This window comes from Centropristis striata, chromosome 3 (assembly GCF_030273125.1).
Source record: "Centropristis striata isolate RG_2023a ecotype Rhode Island chromosome 3, C.striata_1.0, whole genome shotgun sequence".
Taxonomy (NCBI): domain Eukaryota; kingdom Metazoa; phylum Chordata; class Actinopteri; order Perciformes; family Serranidae; genus Centropristis; species Centropristis striata.
In genome coordinates this window covers 32,276,233-32,298,370 of record NC_081519.1, presented here as the reverse complement: position 1 = coordinate 32,298,370, position 22,138 = coordinate 32,276,233, and the positions used below count along the sequence as shown (strand labels likewise).

Below are 22,138 nucleotides of genomic sequence, written 5' to 3'. Positions count from 1 at the left end.
TGCACACACACACACACACACACACACACACACACACACACACGCACGCACGCGCACATTCACACTGACTCTCCATTTCAACAAAATCTTACCTAGAGGCCAAATGATGAATACTATCTCAGTTCACTTAGACGTACTGTGGTTGACACAACACAAGCATTATTATTAACTGGATCAAGCATACAATACATGCAAGTAACAACATAAAAACAAACATACTTGTGCACACACAGCACACACCTTTTATCAGAGGTCATCTGTCATCACACAAACACAAGGTCAAGCTCCTGACATCCCTCCTTTCATCACTGTGTGCATGTATGTGTCCTATGTCAGTTGGAAAGGGGCTTGAATCAGAAAACAAAACAAAAAAAAAAGACTTAGACTGTATATAACTATATATTGTTTTAAAATGTTATAATTACCCTCATTGTTTAAAATAAAGTAGATTTATACTGTAATGTTGTATTTACCCAATGGAAAAAAATATACCACACAACTAGATCTTTTTCTGACACACATTTAATCATCTCACTTTAGCGCAGTTACCACCTCACTGTACACTCCTCGCTTTGCTTTGGTGCTGCTGAAACCAAAACACAGGTGAATCAGAAGCTGGCTGCCAAAAGAAAACTGTGTCATTGCCCCACTTAGTGAGATGAATTAAAACGGAAGTTGGAGGGAAATAAAACAACCCTCCATCCAGAAAAGTGGAACTCATCTACACTAGATCTCCATTTTCTCCTGTGTCCTTTATTTTGTATGCGATTTATTGGGCTGCCTGGGCTAGACAACATGGGTGTGCTGCCTTAAGTTAAAGGTAAACCTCTGTTTTTATCATACTATCCAGTGGTGCCTGCAAATTATTTGACCAATCATTTGGGAAAAACGCTATGTGTAGAGAGTGTAGACCTTTTAAAATGGAATGTGCTAGCCTCCCAAATACAGCCAAGAGCAGTTATGGTTATAAAACCATTCTGTTAACAATCAAATCTAATCAAGACAATGTGATGTACAATCTAAAGTATAACTTCTTTGTCTTTCTCCTCCTTTCTGCTCACCGTTTGCTGATATGGGAACTCCTTACAGGTGAGTCCACAGTCATGGTTTCTGTGTTTCACTCTATAGATCACAGTTCTCTCTCTTGTGTTTATAACAACTCATTTTGATATTATATTAGATAAACTCATACCTTTAAGCTAACAGTGGTTCTCAACTGGTCCAGCCCCCAGCCAGGATTCAGATATTTCCCTAAACATCAGGTCACAGTCAACACATACAGGATACAGGACGAGTTTATTACCATCCACCCAATGTTAACTATTGTGCTACAATTTCATGAAATGAAAACTAAAATGTGTTTAGACTACTTAAACTATATCTAACATGAAACGTCTGATATAAGGGACAGGCCAGTACATTTTCAGTCTTTTAAGAGACTGGGTTTTAACCCTCTGAAATCTTATGTCCTTTAAAAAGTCTGTTAAAAAATCTTTACCATGCCATGTTGGTATCAGTTTTTTCAGCGTTACTTCACCTACACACGTGGACAAAATTGTTGGTACCCCTTAGTTAATGAAAGAAAAACCCACAATGGTCACAGAAATAACTTGAATCTGACAATAGTAATAATAAATAAAAATTCTATGAAAATTAACCAATGAAAATCCAACATTGATTTTGAACCGCGGTTCAACAGCATTATTTAAAAAAATAAACTCATGAAACAGGCTTGGACAAAAATGATGGCACCCCTAGAAAAGACTGAAAATAATGTGACCAAAGGGACATGTTAAATCAAGGTGTGTCCACTTATTAGCATCAGACGTCTCTACAATATTGTAATCAGTCAGTGGGCCTATATATAGGGGTACAGATAGTCACTGTGCTGTTTGGTGACATGGTGTGTACCACACTCAACATGGACCAGAGGAAGCGAAGGAAAGAGTTGTCTCAGGAGATTTAAAAAAATATATAGACAAGCATGTTAAAGGTAAAGGCTATGAGACCATCTCCAAGCAGCTTGATGTTCATGTGACTACAGTTGCACATAATATTCAGAAATTTAAGATCCATGGGACTGTAGCCAACCTCCCTGGACGTGGCCGCAGGAGGAAAATTGATGACAAATCAAAGAGACGGATAATATGAATGGTAACAAAAGAGCCCAGAACAACTTATAAAGGGATTAAAGGTGAACTTCACGCTCAAGGAACATCAGTGTCAGATCGCACCATCCGTCGTTGTTTGAGCCGAAGTGGACTTGATGGGAGAGGACCATGGAGGACACCACTGTTGAAAACAAATCATAAAAAAGCCAGACTGGAATTTGTTGACAAGCCACAAAGCTTCTGGGAGAATGTTCTATGGAAAGATGAGACAAAAATGGCAATTTTTGCCAAGGCACATCAGCTCTATGTTCACAGAGGAAAAAATGAAGCATGTTAAGAAAAGAACACTGTCCCTACTGTGAAACATAGTGGAGGCTCTGTCATGTTCTGGCCTGGGGCTGCTTTGCTGCATCTGGCATAGGATGTCTTGAATCTGTACAGGGTACAATGAAATCTCAAGACAATCAAGGGATTCTAGAGAGAAATGTGCTGGCCAGTGTCAGAAAGCTTGGTCTCAGTCGCAGGTCATGGGTCTTGCAACAGGATAATGACCCCAAACACAACTAAAAACACCCAGGAATGGCTAAGAGGAAAACATTGGACCATTCTAGAGTGGCCTTCTATGAGCCCTGACCTAAATCCTATTGAGCATCTTTGGAAGGAGCTGAAACATGCCGTCTGGAAAAGGCACCCTTCAAACCTGAGACAACTGGAGCAGTTTGCTCATGAGGAGTGGGCCAAAATACCTGCTGAGAGGTGCAGAAGTCTCATTGACAGTTACAGGGATCATTTGATTGCAGTGATTGCCTCAAAAGATTGTGCAACAAAATATTAAGTTAAGGATACCATCATTTTTGTCCAAGCCTGTTTCATGAGTTTATTTTTTAAAATAATTCTGTTGAAGCATGGTTCAAAAGCAATGTCTGACTTTCATTGGTTAATTTTCATAGAATTTTTTATTTATTATTACTTTTGTCAGAATCAAGTTATTTCTGTGACCATTGTGAGTTTTTCTTTTATTAACCGAGGGGTACCAACAATTTTGTCCACGTGTGTATGTGTCCTGATAATTAATTTTTAACTTTGACTTAATTGATAAAAAAAATTGAACCCAAAAGAAACAAAGAAAAACATAAAATATGTTCTTGAAAATGATATTTCAATACACAGAATTTTAAATGTTGCAAATATGAATACAGGTTGCAAATATAACATATAACAGGTAAAATGAGGATAGTCTCTAGTTCTATATTTTTATACTAAATATATTTGACATTATCTCCGTTTTACTTGGCCGAATATAATCGAAAAAGAAAAATCTGGCATGGAGTTTCAAGCCAGAACTTTAGAGGGAAGCTGATGGCAAGACTCATTTTTATGTCTTCACGTCATGAAGAAGTAATGTGCCGGTGCTTTCATGGACTCTAGAGGGTTAACCCGGGGCAGCACTTTACTGCCTTATGCATGTTTTCCTTTTGTGTTAAGTGTAAGTAAACCAAAATTGAGTATATTTTGCATCAAACTGGTGTTCACCTGTACTGTAAAGTTGCAGTTGCCCTCCAGGCAGCTCCGGAAAATTCCATATACTTGTATTTTAAAGTAAAACTCTCTTTTGACAAAGTTGAACCATATGATCAGGACCCACTCAGAATGCATCAACCAGTTGGGAACCCCTGAGCTGAACTTAACATAACATGTTGAATATGCAAGGATGTAACATAGTAAAATAAATGTTTTTATGTCTCTAATATGATTAACATTCACGTTACAATTTGTCCATGCTTCTCTCTGTCTCTCTTTGGCTTTACCTTGGACTAACAGCAAAGATCCTGCAAGAGCGTAAGTGTTTCTTTTTAACATGTCACCGCTAATGTTTCTGTCCCACCAGATCAATTTATTGCTCAAGGTTTGTAGCTTGTAATGCTGCATTAGCACTTGCTCATTTGAACACCACACTCTTGACAACTGGTGTTTACCGTTTCTACCAGATCACTGGTTGTAAGAAACAGTAAGTAATGTGCATGTTAAATACACTGCAGAATACCAGCTTTATATACAGCATTCATAACTGGAGGTATGACGAACGTGATCCTTGGAGGATGTGGTACATAAGCTCATATGTTGAGGGGTAATTTCCATACCAATTATCTCTTAAAGCCTGGCTTTTATCACAACCAAGCATACTATGAAAATATTCTTATGGTTGCCATAGCAACATGAAGGATATAGACCTTTTTCAGTCGTGGATTAGATTAGCTGGAGTAGCTTCAATTAGAGAGGGAAACACTTCTCTCATCTCCGTCCTTTCTGTTAGACAGGGATTCATTCTTAAAGTCCAGCCACAGAGCTTTCCTCCTTTAATCTAGCAGGAGGCTGGCCCTTTGAAGTGCTTCTTATCTTGTATTGTGTGTACAGTATGTGTATGTGTATGTGAGTGTGTGTATACTTACTGCACAGTGTGAGATCCACAGCGCTGCATAGTTCAGTGAGCTGGAAATGCAAAAGGGCAGAGAAATGCTGGCTGCGTGGTGTGTCTGATGAGCCATTAAATATGTATAGGAGACTGAACACAGCTGGAAACTATGATCCATTCATTCTTTTTATGAGAATGTAAAGCAGGCTTAGACTGATACTTGAGAAATAAGTAAATAAAAAATCAATTCAGAAAAACAGATGAGCCATAGTAAATGGTTTGAAGGTAAGGCAATAACGAAAACTTCCCTACAGTCAACAAAAAGTATTGTGTGTCTACCAAAGCCTACACTATAAATAATCGCTGTGAAATCTACAGTTATTTACTGTAAAATTCACAGTTCATCACTGTGTTATAAAACAATAAAAATCACAGTAGTTAAAACATTACTGTAGAAAAAACACAGTAGACAGTATGAAAAGTAAAGTAGACTACTGTATTTGTCCATTTTTATCATAATTTTTATCAGAATCAGTCCTATACAAATGCTGTTTGAATAATTAACTTAAAGTAAAGTTTTTCTTTAGTGTATAGAGTAATTACTTGCAATTATTTCTTTCTAGAAAAAATAATGCTGAAATTATGATCAAATCAACAGCATTGTTTACTGTGCGGTATTGGTACAGAACCATTAAAAATCACAATGTTTAACTGTTTTTTTTATTCTTACAGTAAACAAATCAGTACTGTAAACACAACTAAAAAATCAGTGTTTAATTGTTTTTTATTTTATAGTAAAGAAACCAGAACTGTAAATAAAAATACAGTAGTTCTACTGCAAATAATAATTACAGTAAGTTACTTGTTAATTGCTGCCAATAAGTTACTGTAAAAATCACAGTAAATTCTGTACAGTGTGATATATGTTACTCCTGTGAGCCATAGAGCTTTATTGATAATCCAGCCATTTGCACTGGGTGACTTCATTACCACCCTTCCTCTTCTCCTTCCTTCTACTGTCTCTGTACAATCTTACACAACAAATAAGTATACTGATTGGTATTTTGAGCTATAGAAAACAAGTGCATTGAAATGGAAGCAATGCAGCGCTGTGTGTGTGAGAGTGTGTGTGCAGCCTTATTCCTCTAACTTATTCTCGATTTTCTCTGCTCTCCCCCCTCCAACAGTGAAGCAGCCCCCCACTATAGTCAAACAGTCAGTGAAGGACTACATTGTCGACCCCAGAGATAACATCATCATCGAGTGTGAGGCCAAGGGCAACCCATTGCCAACGTAAGCACTGCACACACGCACACACACACACAGAATGGCCGTGAATGAAGTTAAACCTCTGAAGTCCAGGAGATTTTGGTTCAAATTTGTCAACTTCCTCTGCATTCATTTCTGTCTCTGTTTAGCATCTTTCAGTCTGTCCTTACATCACATGCATGGCTCCTTATTCTCCACACAAACTTGGCTATCAGTCAGATTTTTCATTTTATTTTAAAGAACAAAGTATAAAGCTGCCAGGAACTGAAAATACAAACAAAAGACACAGCTGTCTATGGTAATGTACCTTTTTTTTTTTTTTTTTACCATTTATACACACAACAGCAGAAAAAATAATAAAATAAATAATAAAACTACAAAAACAGTCTATTTGTATGTACATTAAAAATAGTAATAGTTTTCATTGTAGAAAGAAAATTCACATTTTAAAAATGGTCTAGAAACATAAATGGCACACTGTGAAAGCTCCTATGATTGCACTTTCAACTGGCTTTCTCAGCTTGTCTACATATCATATATAAATAAAGTTATCATTGTAAATAAAACGTGTATTTTCAATAAATAGATGGACTCCAGAGGGTTAAATTTGTGGTGATTACAAAAAACTAAACAACATTTAGGAAAATAAATAGCAACATCTAAAATTTGTGGGGCGCAGGTTTCATAGAAATTAAATTAGGATAAAGTGGATGAAGTTCACATTGGCATTTATGCTGGGCTTACACCAAACGATGTCCCCAGTCCCAGACTAAAAACTAAAAGTCTTTAGTAAATCTAGGAATTTTACTGAAGTCTGGTATCAAACGTGTTTGATATGATCTCAAGTCTCAGTGACGTAACACAATCACCAACCAATAGATGAGCGGGGGGAAGGTCCCCGGTTCCAGATCGGCCAGTAAAACCACTTCCACAGGAAAAAGGAACATCACAATAATGCTAGTAAGCTCAGTCCTAAATAAAAATATAGTGATGTCATATATTTGGATTTTTGGAGGCGCTGTTTCTTAGTAAAGAGAACAATAAGGAGACCCAGTTAAAATGTATAAATAAATGTAGGCCTATACATAAATAAGTAATAAATAATTGATAATTAATGTATGATTAACTAAATGAGAGTTGAAAGAGCTGATAAATATAACTATTCAATTAAACAATAATTAAATAGGACATAAATGTATATCGTGTATTCATTTCTAAATGTTCCTTCCCTTTATTCATCCTTATATCTATTTTTACTGTAAAATAGTCAACTTTTCATGTCAGAAAAACAGAAACCCTTTTTCAGCTTTGTGAGGGGCATTTTGTGGCGTCTATTCTTCTTTTTATTGGGTCTTTTTTCCAACACAAACCACTGGACACACTAGAGCAGCTGGAGCCAAAAGCTGCTTCTCCTCTATTTTTCTAAGTTTTTACTTAGAGCATGATGAGGAAAAAAATGCTAAAAGAATCTAGTTGTAGTCTTGTAAATAGTGACCCTGCAAGATTGAAAAATCTCAGTGTGAGACTAGGCTGGGACTAAAAACTCTAAACACTTGTCTTTAGATGTGAGCTGGTGTGAGCTGATAGTCTTCCAGGAGTCTTTCCGAATCTTTTCAAAGTCTTCTGGTGTGTAGGTAACGTAAGAGGAGGCAGAAAATCTCAGTGAGACTGACATGTCAACTTGACAGAGTGACAGGCTGCAGACTGTGTGCAGCGATCAGACACAGCTGGAGAGGAATCAGGGAAATACAGCACAGCTGAGGACAAAGCAGTCCAGGGAAGATTCATGTGGTGCTGATCATGACACATTTTCAACCCTCCTCTTCTTCTCCTTCCCACTGCGTATCCATTCATTCTTTTCACTCAGGCTCATTGTGGTTCTCTGTTTTCTCTTTCTATTCTCTCCTCTGTTGCCTTTTGTCACTCTGCTCTATCTGGCCTTGGTGTCTCCTTGCCTTCCTTTCTCACTCTCTCTCTCTCTCCATCCCTGTCTGTCTCTCTGCCAGTGACAGTGATGTGGAGTGACAGTGCCACTCAGATGTGCTCTTCTGCCACTCTGCCCCCTCTGTCTGTCTGTCCGTCTCACACACACAATAATATATCTTTGCCGTAGCCAACTCTCTCTTTTTCACTCAGTCGAATGGTGTCTTAGCCCAAAGCTCCTTTCCTGTCCTCTAACAACCCCTAAACTCAGTGTGACACCTGTCTGCCTGCCCTCTACAGCCTTAAGTGTTTTGTTGTGCTCTTTTTCTCTCTCTCTCTCTTATACCTCCCAAATTATCCTTCTATTACCTCCATCACTCTGTCAGGCTGTCTGCTCCAGCTGCAGCACACGCAAAAACTCTTCCTGTCTTTCCATAATTCCTTTTGTGGTTGTTTTCTTGGTTGTCAAGGTGTAAGCAAATAATTATTTTTTTCCTGTCACATTTGAGACTTTTAAGGACTGTGATGAAGTAGGGCTGGGCGATATGGACCAAAAGTCATATCCCAATATATTTAGGCTGAATATCGATTTTTTTATTTTTTTTTTGGGGGGGGGGGGGGGGGGGGGGGGGGGGGGGGTACTTCCATAAAGTGCACATTTTAATAAAAAAATATCTTAAATAAATAAATAATGTTTTATATTGTATTATATTGCACTTGTCATTGTGTTATACTGCACTTGTTTTATTGTAAATGTTAATTTTTTGACACTTTTGTTGAGTTTTGGCTGCTATTTTGGCCAGGTCTCTCTTGAAAAAGAGATTCTGACTTCCTGGTTAAATAAAAAAATAAATAATATATGAAGAGAAAAAAAATTCAACTATATCAATATAGCCGACATGGTCTAATTCCATATCACATCTAAAAATATATCGATATATTTTTTTTAATCGATATATCGCCCAGCCCTATGATGAAGGAGTGAAGTTAGATCACTTTCTCATATAAAACCCTCCCCGGGCTCCCCACACTGCTGGGGTAAAATTATTTCATCATAAAGCTTTTCTTGATTATTAGACGGACAATAAAAAGTGTCATTTCAATAAGCCAGCGTGCGCCACATGATGAACACACAACTTGCAATGAAAAATGTCACAGCCAGCTCCAGAATGCCTTGACTACAGCCCTGGTCCAAGCATAGGTCCCATGTAATCTAGATAGCTGACATACATACACTTTTCACATAAAAATCAACACAACCAGTTGCTTACTGGACTAACACTATTTTTTGCTCTGACAATAAACCTAGGCTTGGACTAAACAAAACAAAACAGACAAACAAAACAACAGGGCACAGAATCACAAGCCTCTAATATCCATCTAAAACCATTATTAATTTGGAGTTAGTTGCATTTTATGACCACAAAGAAAGTAATTATATTTACAGTTTTATGTTTAGATTTTAATCAAAATATGCTTTTCATCTGGAGAATTCATGGATTACCAGTTTGTTAATTTCCTTCCTCATAAACTAGCTAATTCTAAAGAGGTTTCCTGTTAACGCTACAAAGTACTTTCACATCTGATACAAACTGGGATTACTTTTGAGTCTTTATTATACAATCAAACGGAATATGTTTCCGAGCAAAACATTCCAAAAATACATTTGAGAGTGAAATTGTTGACACTGCAATTAAAGAAAGTTTATTGTAAGTATGTGATTAAAATGTTTTATTGTGGATTTAAAAATGTTTGTTTCTGAGCTGAATATACCTATGCTGAAAGAGGTAAGACATATCTCTCTCTTCCCAGCTTCAAAACCTCCCTCTCTCATTTACTAACACATGCATGTTGCCAAGCTGTCACTCAGACTTTGACTGGCCAGTAGAGAGATATGTTAAATCTTTCAGCAGAGGTCCCGCCCACTAGATTCAGCTCAACAGAGAGCAAACGGCAAACGTTTTGGGGGTGTTAGGGGTGTTTAAAGACTGATCAATTCAAGCAGAAGTCATCTTGTTCTTTTCCTCTTTTGTTTTACACAAACACACACACACACACACACACACACACACACACACACACACACACACACACACACAGGGTTTCCAGTGGTTACATCACAGGGGGTATGACCAGCTCAGACAGTGGTACATTGTTTATTTGGAGGCAGATTGGCTTTACGTAAGACACACATACACATTCATACTAACACAGGTTTTTGTGTACACACACACACACACACACACACACACACACACACACACACACACACAACCTCACAATAAAGCACTCATGGCCACTCTCCCATACACACATACTGGCGCTCTCCCCTTCCCAGGACAGGCTTTGTGCTCCAATAATGCACTCAGTTGACTATTCATGCTCATGAAACATTCAGCGTAAGGGATCGTTCACTTATTCACTCACAGTCAGTCTCTCACTACAACACATGCCACAACACACACACAGCTCTGCTCTCCAGAGCTTCAATAGTGGTCCATTGTTCAGGCTCAGTGCTGTGCTGCACCTCAAACAGGCCCAGTTTAACTGTAACTCGCCTAGAAATGACAGGAAGCATCTTTTGTAAATCCGTGTTCACCACTAAAAAATAGCAGTGGGTTATGTAAGCATATTCAGTGTTCTTTACTAATCAGGGAGCCCTCTGGAAGCACCACATGGAACAGGATTAAGCTACAGTACTATTACAAGCACATGGAGAGCGTGTGGTGCGGTAGATTTATGTGCTGCTGTCATGTGGCAGCTGAGTAACGTAAGATGGCAAACAAGCAAAGGACTTTCATATTTTCCGCTTGTTGAAACAATTTAGAGTCCACGCTAAGATGGTGAGAGCCCGGAGGTTATACCTCATGCCCAGATAACCTTTCCATGTTTCCACTGCCTTAATTGTGCTGGTGTTTTTCATGTGTAAGCCTATTAACATTAAATACATACATATTGTTAGTGGTTAATTTCATAAGTGCACCAACAGTTGCCACTGTTTTCATTCACAGTTTAGTTCCAGCCACTAATACGCTGCTGCAATAAAACATTTCAGCAGATATTTCAAATTAAAAGCCTTCCAGGACTGATTGAGCTGCGGGGAGGGTTTCATTGTAAAATAACTGTTTAATGCTAAAATGATGTCATTTTGGCAGAATAGTTGCAAGAAACACATTTTTTCATAACCTTTTCCATTTTCACACAACTCACTCCACCAATATCATTTTTATTTGTATCATCTTTTACAAGTCAAACATTTTGGGATATTTATATGAGTTGGTTGTAATGCAATGGAATAAGGAAAGTCATTTGTGCCAACTTTGAGGTCTGTTAGCTGCCTCATATAAATGAGCTGTGACTACAGCAGGTTTCTGTGGGAAGAAGACAGATGACAAGGCAATTAAAGTTGGTTATCACCAGTGTCAAAATAAACATGATGAAAAGAGGACATCAGAAGAATGAACGTCAGCTCCAGGGATCAACAATGTTATAATGCTAACTCTCTTTTTGTCTTCTGGCTCAGATTCTCATGGCGCAGGAATGGGAAGTTTTTCAACATTGGGAAAGATCCCAGGGTGACGATGCGAAAACGCTCTGGGACTCTGGAGATTGGTTTCCGTAGCGGTGGACGACCAGAGGACTATGAGGGAGAGTACCAGTGTTTTGCCGTCAATGACCTCGGAGTAGCTCTTTCCAACAAAATCCTGCTCCGGGTCTCCAGTAAGAACATACAACAACTTTTTCTGATGCTATTATCCCTCCCTCGCTGTCTTTGGTCTAAAATTCTTATCATACATCATTTTTCACATCTCATTCTCTCTCCTTCTCCTTCTTCTTCCCTCCCCGTCTACTCCCTACCCCCCTCCTCGTCCTTTAGAGGCTCCTCTGTGGCCTAAAGAGGTGCTGGAGCCAGTGGTAGTGGCTGAAGGATCCCCGCTGGTTCTGAGCTGCAACCCCCCACCAGGCTTGCCTCCTCCGTTCACGTTCTGGATGAACAGCGGTGAGCTACAATTACACACAACATCTATACCACGTAGAGTGTTGATTTTATGATTTTATGATTTTTTGTTTTTATTTGTATACATGCATATTTTATTTTGTGCGGGCATTACATTTTACATTTTATTTTATTTATTTTTATCCCATTTTTAATTTATTTTATCTCATTGCATTTTACTGTTCTATTGTTTACTACATCTCTTTCTATTGTGTTATCTATTTATTGTTTGTGCAGCACTTTGGAAACCTTGTGTTTGCTAAAATTGTGCTATATAAATAAATTGGATTGGATTGGATTGGATACACAAGTACACTGAATATAATTCTCTTTCTCAGTGTGCTCTATCTGTGTGTCCTGATTGTGTTTACTGCCATCACTGTGTTAGCTGTGTGGTTACTGGCTATTACACCACCAGGGAATTTCTGGTGAAATGATGACGTATCCATATTCCATTGTCATCAAATACATTTCTTTGAAGGACTTTTTCCTCTTGACAATTACATTTATATTTAGTCATTTAGTAGACGCTTTTATCCAAAGGAAGAATAAAAGCAAACAATCAAGGTATAGTGCAGTAAGAGCTATTAGTGCACCAATAAGTGCTAGTGACAATTTACATTTATTTTTACATTTAGTCATTTAGCTTTTATCCAACGCGACTTACAGGAAGAATAAAAACTCTTGAAACTGAACACCTGAGTATTTTTGCAGCTGACTGCATCATTCTCACTTTTATTGTTGTCACGTTTTTCACCACCTCATGTAAAGTCAATCAGAATGCCCAAATAAAAAGGATCTATGTGCTGCGTTTCTTCTACGTTGTGATAGGCTGGGGGTCTATCAGGTCATCTAGAGACAGGCTTTGTTTCACTCCTTTCATAGCAGTTTGTCTCCAGTGACCTCTAAGCGTCATGCTTTCATTTAGTCTTTTATTGCCATGCTCTTGTCTCTCAGTTACTCTCTCAGCAGTTGGTTGGAGAGTCCACAGTCTCGAGCCAGTCTGGCATCCTATCCTCCTCCATCTCCTTTGCATTGTATTGTCCTTCTCCCAAGTGGGTTACACCACAGTACTGCTGAGCCAGGGTTTGTGCATGTGTGTGTGTGTGTGTGTGTGTGTTTATACCGTATTTCCTCAATTTAAAGCTGGGCCCCTATTAATGACCGGACTCATTTAGTAACCGGGTGTAAAAACAATTTTAAGTAAATAAAAGCCGGCCTCTTTTATAAGCAGGGTGTCTTACTGGTGTTATGTCAAAGTCTGTTCCCCCGTCGATATGTGTCCCCCTTACCTTAACCTGCACCAACCTGACCCCTGACCCCAACCAGTCCTCCTTTAAGTTGTTAACATGAGCCCAAATTTACCTTAACCCCAAACAGTTATCTCTACAAGGCCTAACCTTAAACTGAAATCCTAACACCTGTATTTAGAAGTTTGGCCACACGAGTTAGTACTGTAGGTTAATATGGTTGTTTCTCCCGCTGTCCTAGTCATTCTCTGTAAAGTCGAGCCGTTTACGCACGTTCTTCTGGGCTTTTTAGTAGTTTAGACATTTTAAATCCTGCTTAAAATGAACATTCAGCGTGCTGTTCATTGTTTGTTTACATCCCAGTACTTCGAATATGGCTGACATCCGGGTAACTGGCTACAATGCGCTGTGTAAAACACTCTAAAAAGTGCCGGTCAGAGCTGCTCTGATTTTCTTTTTTTAATAAAAGCCTCCTTCAAATAATAGCCTGCCCCTATTATTAGCTGGGTCCGAAAATTATTATTTATTAATAGAAGCCCTGGCTACTATTTGAGGAAATACGATACCTCATGTTCAGGCGGAAGCCATTTTACAGCCATGTAAAGACATTGTGAAAAGCAATAAACATAACTTTGATTGAATGACCTAGAACTATTTTAATCAAAATAAGGATTTTCTTCCCAGTTATTCCGAGGTATAGAAAGTGCAGCTATGGGCCTTTTCACCTTCTGTGAAGTGAAAAGCCTATATCACACATACACTAACACATACACTCAGATGAACCACAGTAGACCAGTGTGTCATATGGCCCAGACGCTGTGATACGCTGTCACATGATTAGGACTGCTGGCCCAGCTGCTGATTGGTCCTGGGGCCCTGTCTTGACGAGCATACGGCTCCTGTCAGCTGGTGCAGTGTCAGAGTGCGTGAGTGTCTGTCTGGACGTCTGGCTGGGTGTGCTGCAAGTAAACATTTGCCTGTAGCAACTGTAGGCTGACACATCAGCTCGGTTATCAGAGAGAATCTGAACAGACGTTGAACATGTATGTGAAAATATAAGAATCTAATAATTTATAAGCAAAGGTTGGTCTTAAAGGGCCCTTCGACATTTAGATATTGTTTAAGCCTTCGATACAAAATGTAAGAAATCAGCTAGCAGTGGTAGCACTTTGAATTTACGGACAAACAGATTTCTGCTTTGTCTAAGACAAGAACATCATATATATCTATATCCGTGTCTATATCTATATATAAAACAGTATTGGCATGAGGCCTCTAAATGAATGTAGTACCTCAAATATTTCCTTCAAAATTAGTTTCATCTATAATAATAGTCTTTGTTAAAGTCATTTTTCAGAACTTACAGGGTGTTAAGGATTCTTCAAGTTTCTACTTAAGTTAAACAATAAAACTACTTATCCATGTCTTTGAGTACTTTTAGAAAACAAATGGCAATGGGCAGTTACTTTTTGTTTTTAATGTGGTTTCTCTTCATCTCTGTCTTCCTGTCCTGTTCACTTCTGTCATATTGTTTGTGTGTTTTTTATACGTTTTGGACGGGTTGATGGCAAATTTCGTTGTACTACCCTGTGCAATGACAATAAAGGCTTCTGATTCTGATTACCCCTCTCTCTCTGTCCTGCCCCCCCCCCTGTATCATCCAGCGATGACTCCGATACCTCAGGATAAGAGAGTGTCCATGGGTCTGAACGGAGATCTGTACTTTTCTAATGTTTTGGCCAAAGATGCTCACACAGACTACAGCTGCAACGCTCGCTTCCTTTTCACACACACCATCCAGCAGAAGAACCCCTTCACACTCAAAGTTCTGGCAAGTGAGTAGACCACACACACACACACACACACACACACACACACACACACACACACACATTCTTGTACTTCTATATTTGTGAGGGTCCTCATTGGAATAGTGAATTCCTTTGCAAGGTTATAATAGTTTTGAATTAGTTTTAGTTTTAATTTTGTTGTTTTGTGAATTTCTGTTTTCAAATTCATAATGAGTTCTTAGAGTGAGTTTCCTAGTTTTAGTTTAGTTTTTAGTTTTTGAAATGCTTTAGTTTTAGTTGAGTTTTTTTTATTAGTTTTAGTTTTTTGTAGTGGGGCATTTGTTGGGTGGGAGATTAAAAGAGGTCACAGTAAATTTTGCCTTTATTTCCTTTGTCTTATCCATCTTCATTATGTATGAAAAATGTTGATAAAGAAGGACATTTTCACTATACTTTTAGTTAGTTTTTGATAGTTTTGTAACCACACAATACAGTTTCAGTGAGTTATCAACTCTCCTTTTTATTTTTGGTTACCTTAACATAAACCTAAAATAATCCTAACCCTTAAACAAAGTCTGAACTCTCAAAAAAGCCTTTGAAGAAGTGAGGACTGTCCAAAATGTCCTCACTTTGCAAAAATGTCCTCACTCTGTTGGTTAAAAAATGTGTTCTGGTCCTCTCTATGTAGGAAGAACAAGAACACACACACACACACACACACACACACACACACACACACACACACACAACAAGGCCTGCTTATTTATTCAACAGGAACCAGTGTATGAACTCTGTGGTCCTGTTCAGTTTTGATCACATGCCATTTCAACCTCAATGAAGTATGACATATCCCCATCTAGAGGTGATGCCATGACATGACAGGAGATGCATTAAATCATAACCTTTGCTGCAGAATAAAAAGGCAATGAAATGTTGTATAATTGTGATATTATGTTGTCTCTTTTCCTGCAGATATGTTTAGTGTGTGTTGTCAGTTTTTTTTTTCTTTTTTCACTTTGTGTGTGGACTGATGAGCCACTGTGTGTTCCTGTGTTTTCAGAGGAGCAGTATAATGACACATCTTACAATGCCACTGACCGCTATGGTGGTGAGTCACTTCCTATCAGGACAGCTTCGCTTCCTGTCCACCTCCGTAGCCATGTCCCACAGTAACATGGCCAGCACACTAACCTGCTAGCTCAGTGAAGCTCAAGTCATCCACTGACCCCAGACTGACCTTAGACACAGCTGTCACTCCTAACCGCTCTCTTTATAGTTCACTGTGTGGGTTCATGTTCTTCTTCTGCTGATATTAAATAGTATTCAATCCTTTTTAATACAGGAAAAATCAACATGTATTCATTAAATCTACATGAGCTGTATTAATCTCTTGGCATTAATCACATTTAGATCATTCAGCAATCAATGAAACAAAAGGATTTACCTTATTACAAAAACAAACTAATAACTACAAACAAATATCATATAACTTTGATAATATAACAAGATACTGCCACATGAGACTTTTAAGCAACAGCTTTAGAATGTGCTTGAATCGTTGCTCCACACATACTAATATTTTCAGATTACTCTCTCGAAAGTTTGGCTGACTGAATTTAGAGATATCAGTGTTGTTTGGTTGTTGATAAAAAATTGACATCAAAGTATATTATTAGGGAAATTGTGACTTGATAATCAATGGTTTCAGTGTCACTAAACTGTTATTATACGTGGGCTCTTTAACAGAGTATTTTCAGTTCAAGCATTAACTTATATCAACTCTGATGCCTGATTAAACACAGTTAATGTTTTCAGATTTGAATAGTGAGATATAGTCTGACCTCACAAGACATAGTTTAGTGTTTTTACAGTTAACAGGGTTCGTACGGGTGCTTGAAATCCTTGGAAATGCTTGAATTTAAATGTTTTATTTTCAAGGTTTAAAAAGTGCTTGGATTTTGGATAAAGTGCTTGTAAATGCTTAAAATTCTTTCTGTATTTCTCTTGCAATTTGACTATATCCATCTATAGACTATAGATAATCGCATGTACAATGTAAAACATAATGAGTAGCCTATCTGAAATGAAGACTGTTTCTTCTAAAAGTGTAATACCATTGCTGTTGGTATGGTTCAGTGAAATCTCCCCCTTTTAGTATGTAAGTACTCATCTAAAACATGCAATTTACAACGGATGTAAGATACTGGAAAAGCTTGAAAATCGACCACTTTTGACCATTTGACCACTGCTAAAGTGTACGAACCCCGAGTTAAGTTTTTGATTAAAGTGTCTGGAATTCTGTGTCTACAAATAACAAAAATCTTCCTACATTAAGAATTGTTTTTCTTTTCTTTTTCACTTCCATCAGAAGCAAGTGGTTTAAGCTAAAATATGTTAAAACCCTTTTCACCATCTTGCCACACTGCAGCTCTATTAGTGTAGCGTAAGTCAGCTGTGCATTCAATATAGAATTACATCAAATAACATTGTATCCAATGTAGGTGAAGAGAATGACCAACTGGACCAGATGTGACTTCCAATTAAAGACAAAGCAGCTTCAATCTGACCCTAATATGCACTGACTCACACAGTAGAAATAAGTATTCATCTCATTTAGGCCATAATCCATGTATTTCACCTTTCAATCAGTGTTAAATGATCACATGTAATGAATAAACATGCAGCAATTAACACACAAATTACCCTCAATTCAAGTGTATTACACATACAGTATATTTATCATGCAAAACACTTATTGAATGAGCCCATAGCTGGAGGGACAGATTAGATCAGCCAAAGTGGCAGCATATGTGCCATTGGATGGACTTCATTGGAGCCCAGGGGTAGATGGGATATGTCCCTAAGGGAGAGGATGCTCCTAGTGAGGCCATGCTGGCGTCTCTGTGCTCCAGCACAGAGGAGGATTAGATGCAATGATGAATATTCAGTCTGAATTCATGCTGTGACCATTAATAGTCATATATGTATGGAAATAAGGTTGGCTGCCTCCTGCTTCTGCTCTCAAACACACTTCTGTGCGAGTGTGGGGCAGTGTAACAGCTGTCAACATGCTAACACGCGATCACTCAAACACTCTGAAGCACACACTAATCTCGTATGAACGCACACAGAAGCATAACGCACAACTCTGTCTTATCTGGATGGGAGGGTCTGAAGCTGCAGTGCATCCTGGGAAGCCTTGCTAGCTTCATCAGCTGGGTGTTCTCCAAGTTAGCCATGTTTGTCACATTTCCAGGTTGCTTACTGCGTAGTCGTAGCTCCCACTATAGCGATTTTATGTTGTATGTATTCACTTTGCCTGTTGTTACCCATGACCTACTCTGTATGTTTTCTCGTCTTGTCATTCTTCTTCACCTTCCGCTGAAACTTACAATAACAGATCCTCTTCCTTTGTAGGCCACTGGAGAAGCTAATGGCTAACAGATGCTTTAATCCCATACAGATCTGCATCACAAAGGAGGCTAACACTAATTTATTCCCACACAGCAAGCTGCATCACTCTGCTGACTGGATGTGTGTACTGCATTTGTGTTTGGATTGGATCACACTGGAATTGTGCAGATGTCTAAAACTAAAAGTAATGATCAATCGTCAGACAAAAACAAACAAGATAACTAACATTATATTTGATAGCTTCTTTTTTGCATGAGTGTAAAAGGTGACTCTTTACCAAGGTTATAATAGTTTTGGATTTTTCATTAGTTTTAGTTTTAATTTCGTTGTGATTTTTTGTTTTGAAATTCATTTAGTTTTAATGAGTTTTTAGAGTTTGCTAGTTTTAATTAGTTTTAACTTTTTTGGAAAATGCTTAGTTTTAGTTTAGTTTTTATTAGTTTTTGTGTTAGTTTTAGCTTTTTAGTAATGGGGTATTTGTTGGATGTGAGATTCAATAAAGTCATAATAAATGTTTCTTTTATTTCCTTTGTCTGATCCATCTCAGCCCCAATAAGTTTATTAAGTCATAAAACCAGATAGATGAAATAGGTTTCATATTAACCAAAAGGTTTACGTATGAAAAAAGTTGACAAAGACAAAAAGTTAGTTTTAGTTAGTTTTGTAACCACAAAATACAGTTTCAGTTAGTTATGGTTTTTTGAAAAACCATAACTTTGAAAAACCAAAACCATTTTTTTTAAATTTATATTTCAGTTAATTAAAATGTTTTTTCAATTCTAGTTTTTGTTATGTCATTAGTTTTCGTTAACTATAATAACCTTGCTCTTTACGGTACATATATATCAGGACAAGTAAGTTTAGGCTCAACCTCATGCCTGATTCAAATACCACATATCTTTGGGTGTATTCAAACAAAGACAGCACTTGGCAGTTTGCTCACATCCCAGACTGCTTAGCTAATGTGACTGCTTGATTAATTTGATTAGTTTTTTTCCAACTGACTGAAATAGTTCTGATACTAAACTATCCCTCAATGATTATATGAAAGCACTTGTATGTTTAGCATCTGTTTCAAATATATATATTTATCATCCCTCTTCTCTCCCAGTATTTATACAATGTATGTGGATTATAAAAGGCCTTACAATATCTCTTGTATCTCTTGTGTATAATATAACTCAACACCAAGGAACTCTTCTAAAGGCTCTTGTTTAACAAGGCAAACAGTTACCATGCTACTGCTGCTCGGGAAGGTTTACCATGGGGTTGAATAATGCCATTAACTACATGGCCTTAATGCTTCAGCTTAATGTTAAACTAATCCCATTACAGTGGAAAAACCGGGCAAGTTTGATCAGCTGCTTTATTTAAGCTTTGAATGGCAATCTTTGCCATCTATGTTCCCTTGGCAAACACAAAGCAAGATCAATGACCCTGTTTTTGTTTCTGGATCTCTTAATGTCTTCCTGTGAGAGAAGCCAGAGGGTGTTAAACCTGTTTACAGGCTGCTCACAGCAGACTGCAGGCACAGCCAAGCCTGGTGGAGATGGAACACAGCCACAAGGAAATTATCAGAATAATAGTGTTAGATTTATGTGGCAGTGTTTAAAAGACGATGTTCAGCTCCTTCTAGGAAATGAGTCATGGCACAAAGATAAACTGTATTGTGTTTGTTTGTTTGTGTGTTTCTCATCTGCAGGCCGAAGAATAGCCAACTCCACGCTAAACTTCCTCTCACCTTCAGGGAGTGAGAGCTCCAAAATGGTGCTACGAGATGAGCAACTGCTGCTGGAGTGTATCGCTTCTGGACTGTGAGCTCTCTCTCTCTCTCTCAATTCAATTCAATTCAATTCAGTTGGCTTTATTGGCATGACGTAACACTGTACATATTGCCAAAGCAAGCGTCAGAAAAAAAAAAAGATAACAGTAAGGAAAGCAGTATTTACAATAAATTATTATAATTCTATCATTCATTTTAAAAGAGAAGAAAAACTAATAACAATAAAAGAAAGCAGTATTTACAATCATTGAATTACAGCCAATTGATCATTCATACTATCTAACCGTCCCAGCAAAGAAGAAGAAAGAAAAGAAAAAAAAAAGTCTCTCTCTCTCTCTCTATTTTAGTTTTAATTTCGTTGTGGATTTTTGTTTTCAAATTCAGTTAGTTTTAATGAGTTCTTAGAGTGAGTTTCCTAGTTTTAGTTTAGTTTTTATTAGTTTTAGTTTTTTGCAATGTGGTATTTGTTTGGTGGGAGATTAAAAGAGGTCACAATAAATTTTGCTTTTATTTCCTTTGTCTTATCCATCTTCATTATGTAGCAAAAAAGTTGACAAAGACGAAATTGAAGGACATTTTCACTACAATTTTAGTTATTTTTGTAAACACACAATACAGTTTCAGTTAGTTATCAACTCTCATTTTTATTTTTGGTTACCCTAACATAAGCCTAATATAACCTGAACCCTTAAACAAAGTCTGAACTCTCAAAAAAGCCTTTAAAGAAATGTCCTCACTTTGCAAAACTGTCCTCACTCTGTTGATTAAAAAATGTGTTCTGGTCCTCACTATGTAGGAAGTACAAGAACACACACACACACACACACACACACACACTCAGATATATAGTTAGAAATGACTAAAATCTAAAAAGTGTTGCATAAAAATGTGGATTCAAAGTGGATAAAAAGTCCAACAACAACTTTTGTTGGACTTTTATGTCTGTTAAAAAAAATCGGTTAAAAATCTTCACCATGCCATGTTGGTATCAGTTTTTTCAGCGTTACCTCACCTATATGTCCTGACAATTAATTTTTAACTTTGACTTACTTGATCAAAATGTTGAATCCAAAAGAAACAAAGGAAACATAAATTCTGATCTTTTAAATCTGAATTTTAAATACTGCAAATATGAATACAGGTTGCAAATATAACATATAACAGGTAAAATGAGGATAATAACTAGTTCAATATTACATATTATATTAATATAATAATAATAGTAATAATAATAATAATAATAATAATATTTTACTAAATATATTTGAAAATATTTCCAGTTTTACTTGGCCGAATATCATCAAAAAAATATGGCATGTAGTTTCAAGCCAGAACTTTAGAGGGAAGCTGATGGCAAGACTCAACGTTGCTTAATTTTTATGTCTTCACGTCATGAAGAGGTAATATGCAGGTGTTTTCATGGACTCTAGAGGGTTAAACTTTTTTGAACCTGCTCTTTTTCTGGTGCTGTTTGCTAAAGTGTCTTTTGCTACTGAATGGGAAGTTTTGAAAAGCAATCCGTAAGTGAGATTTTGTTCTCCCACTTTGTGTACTACAGTCCGACACCCGCCATCAAGTGGTTTAAGAAGGGCGGGGACCTCCCAGGGCATAAGGTGAAGTTTGAAAACTTCAACAAAACTCTGAAGATTATCAACGTGTCGGAGGAAGATGCTGGGGAATATATGTGCATGGCCAACAATCATTTTGGCAGCATACGCCGCTCCATCTTCGTTCAGGTCAAAGGTGAGGAGGTCACAGTGGTTATACAGACATATGACCTTGTGTTTGTGTTGGAGTCCATCATGTTTATGTGACTTCTGGTGTTCCACAGCTGCTCCTTATTGGCTGGACAAACCTACAAACCTGGTGCTAGCCCCGGATGAGAATGGGCGGCTGGTGTGTCGGGCCAACGGCAACCCTAAACCCAACATCCAGTGGCTGCTCAACGGAGCGCCCATAGACAGTATGTATTCATCTTTCTTTCCTGTAAAAATGTAATTTATTCATTTTATGATATGTATATTAATATATATTATAGTTATACTAAATAAATGATCTGACTATACTACAAAGCCTTACTGCAGTAACTACGTTTTTGGTCAAAATTGAGTTATAACTAAAAATGAACTCCTTGATGTCTGTTTTATCTTGTGACAAAATTTATGATTTCAATTTTGGTTTATTTCAG

At 37.6% G+C, this 22,138-nt stretch overlaps 1 protein-coding gene across 14 annotated transcripts in view; it reads left to right on the top strand.

The window, feature by feature from the left end:
- nfasca (neurofascin homolog (chicken) a) overlaps positions 1-22,138 on the top strand; it is a 156,219-nt gene that overhangs the window by 89,067 nt on the left and 45,014 nt on the right. For 10 of the 14 annotated variants that reach the window (XR_009394062.1, XM_059329785.1, XM_059329786.1 and 7 more), the window contains 9 exons: positions 3,933-3,950; positions 5,712-5,817; positions 11,240-11,436; positions 11,594-11,716; positions 14,628-14,798; positions 15,814-15,861; positions 19,870-19,981; positions 21,509-21,693; positions 21,782-21,913. Coding sequence is in view for 13 of the 14 variants with exons in the window: in XM_059329785.1 (XP_059185768.1) it covers positions 3,933-3,950; positions 5,712-5,817; positions 11,240-11,436; positions 11,594-11,716; positions 14,628-14,798; positions 15,814-15,861; positions 19,870-19,981; positions 21,509-21,693; positions 21,782-21,913 (1,092 nt within the window). In the remaining variant the exon portion in view is untranslated. The remainder of the gene's footprint in view (positions 1-3,932; positions 3,951-5,711; positions 5,818-11,239; positions 11,437-11,593; positions 11,717-14,627; positions 14,799-15,813; positions 15,862-19,869; positions 19,982-21,508; positions 21,694-21,781; positions 21,914-22,138) is intronic. The other 4 variants (XM_059329791.1, XM_059329790.1, XM_059329797.1 and 1 more) reach the window with 2 other exon arrangements.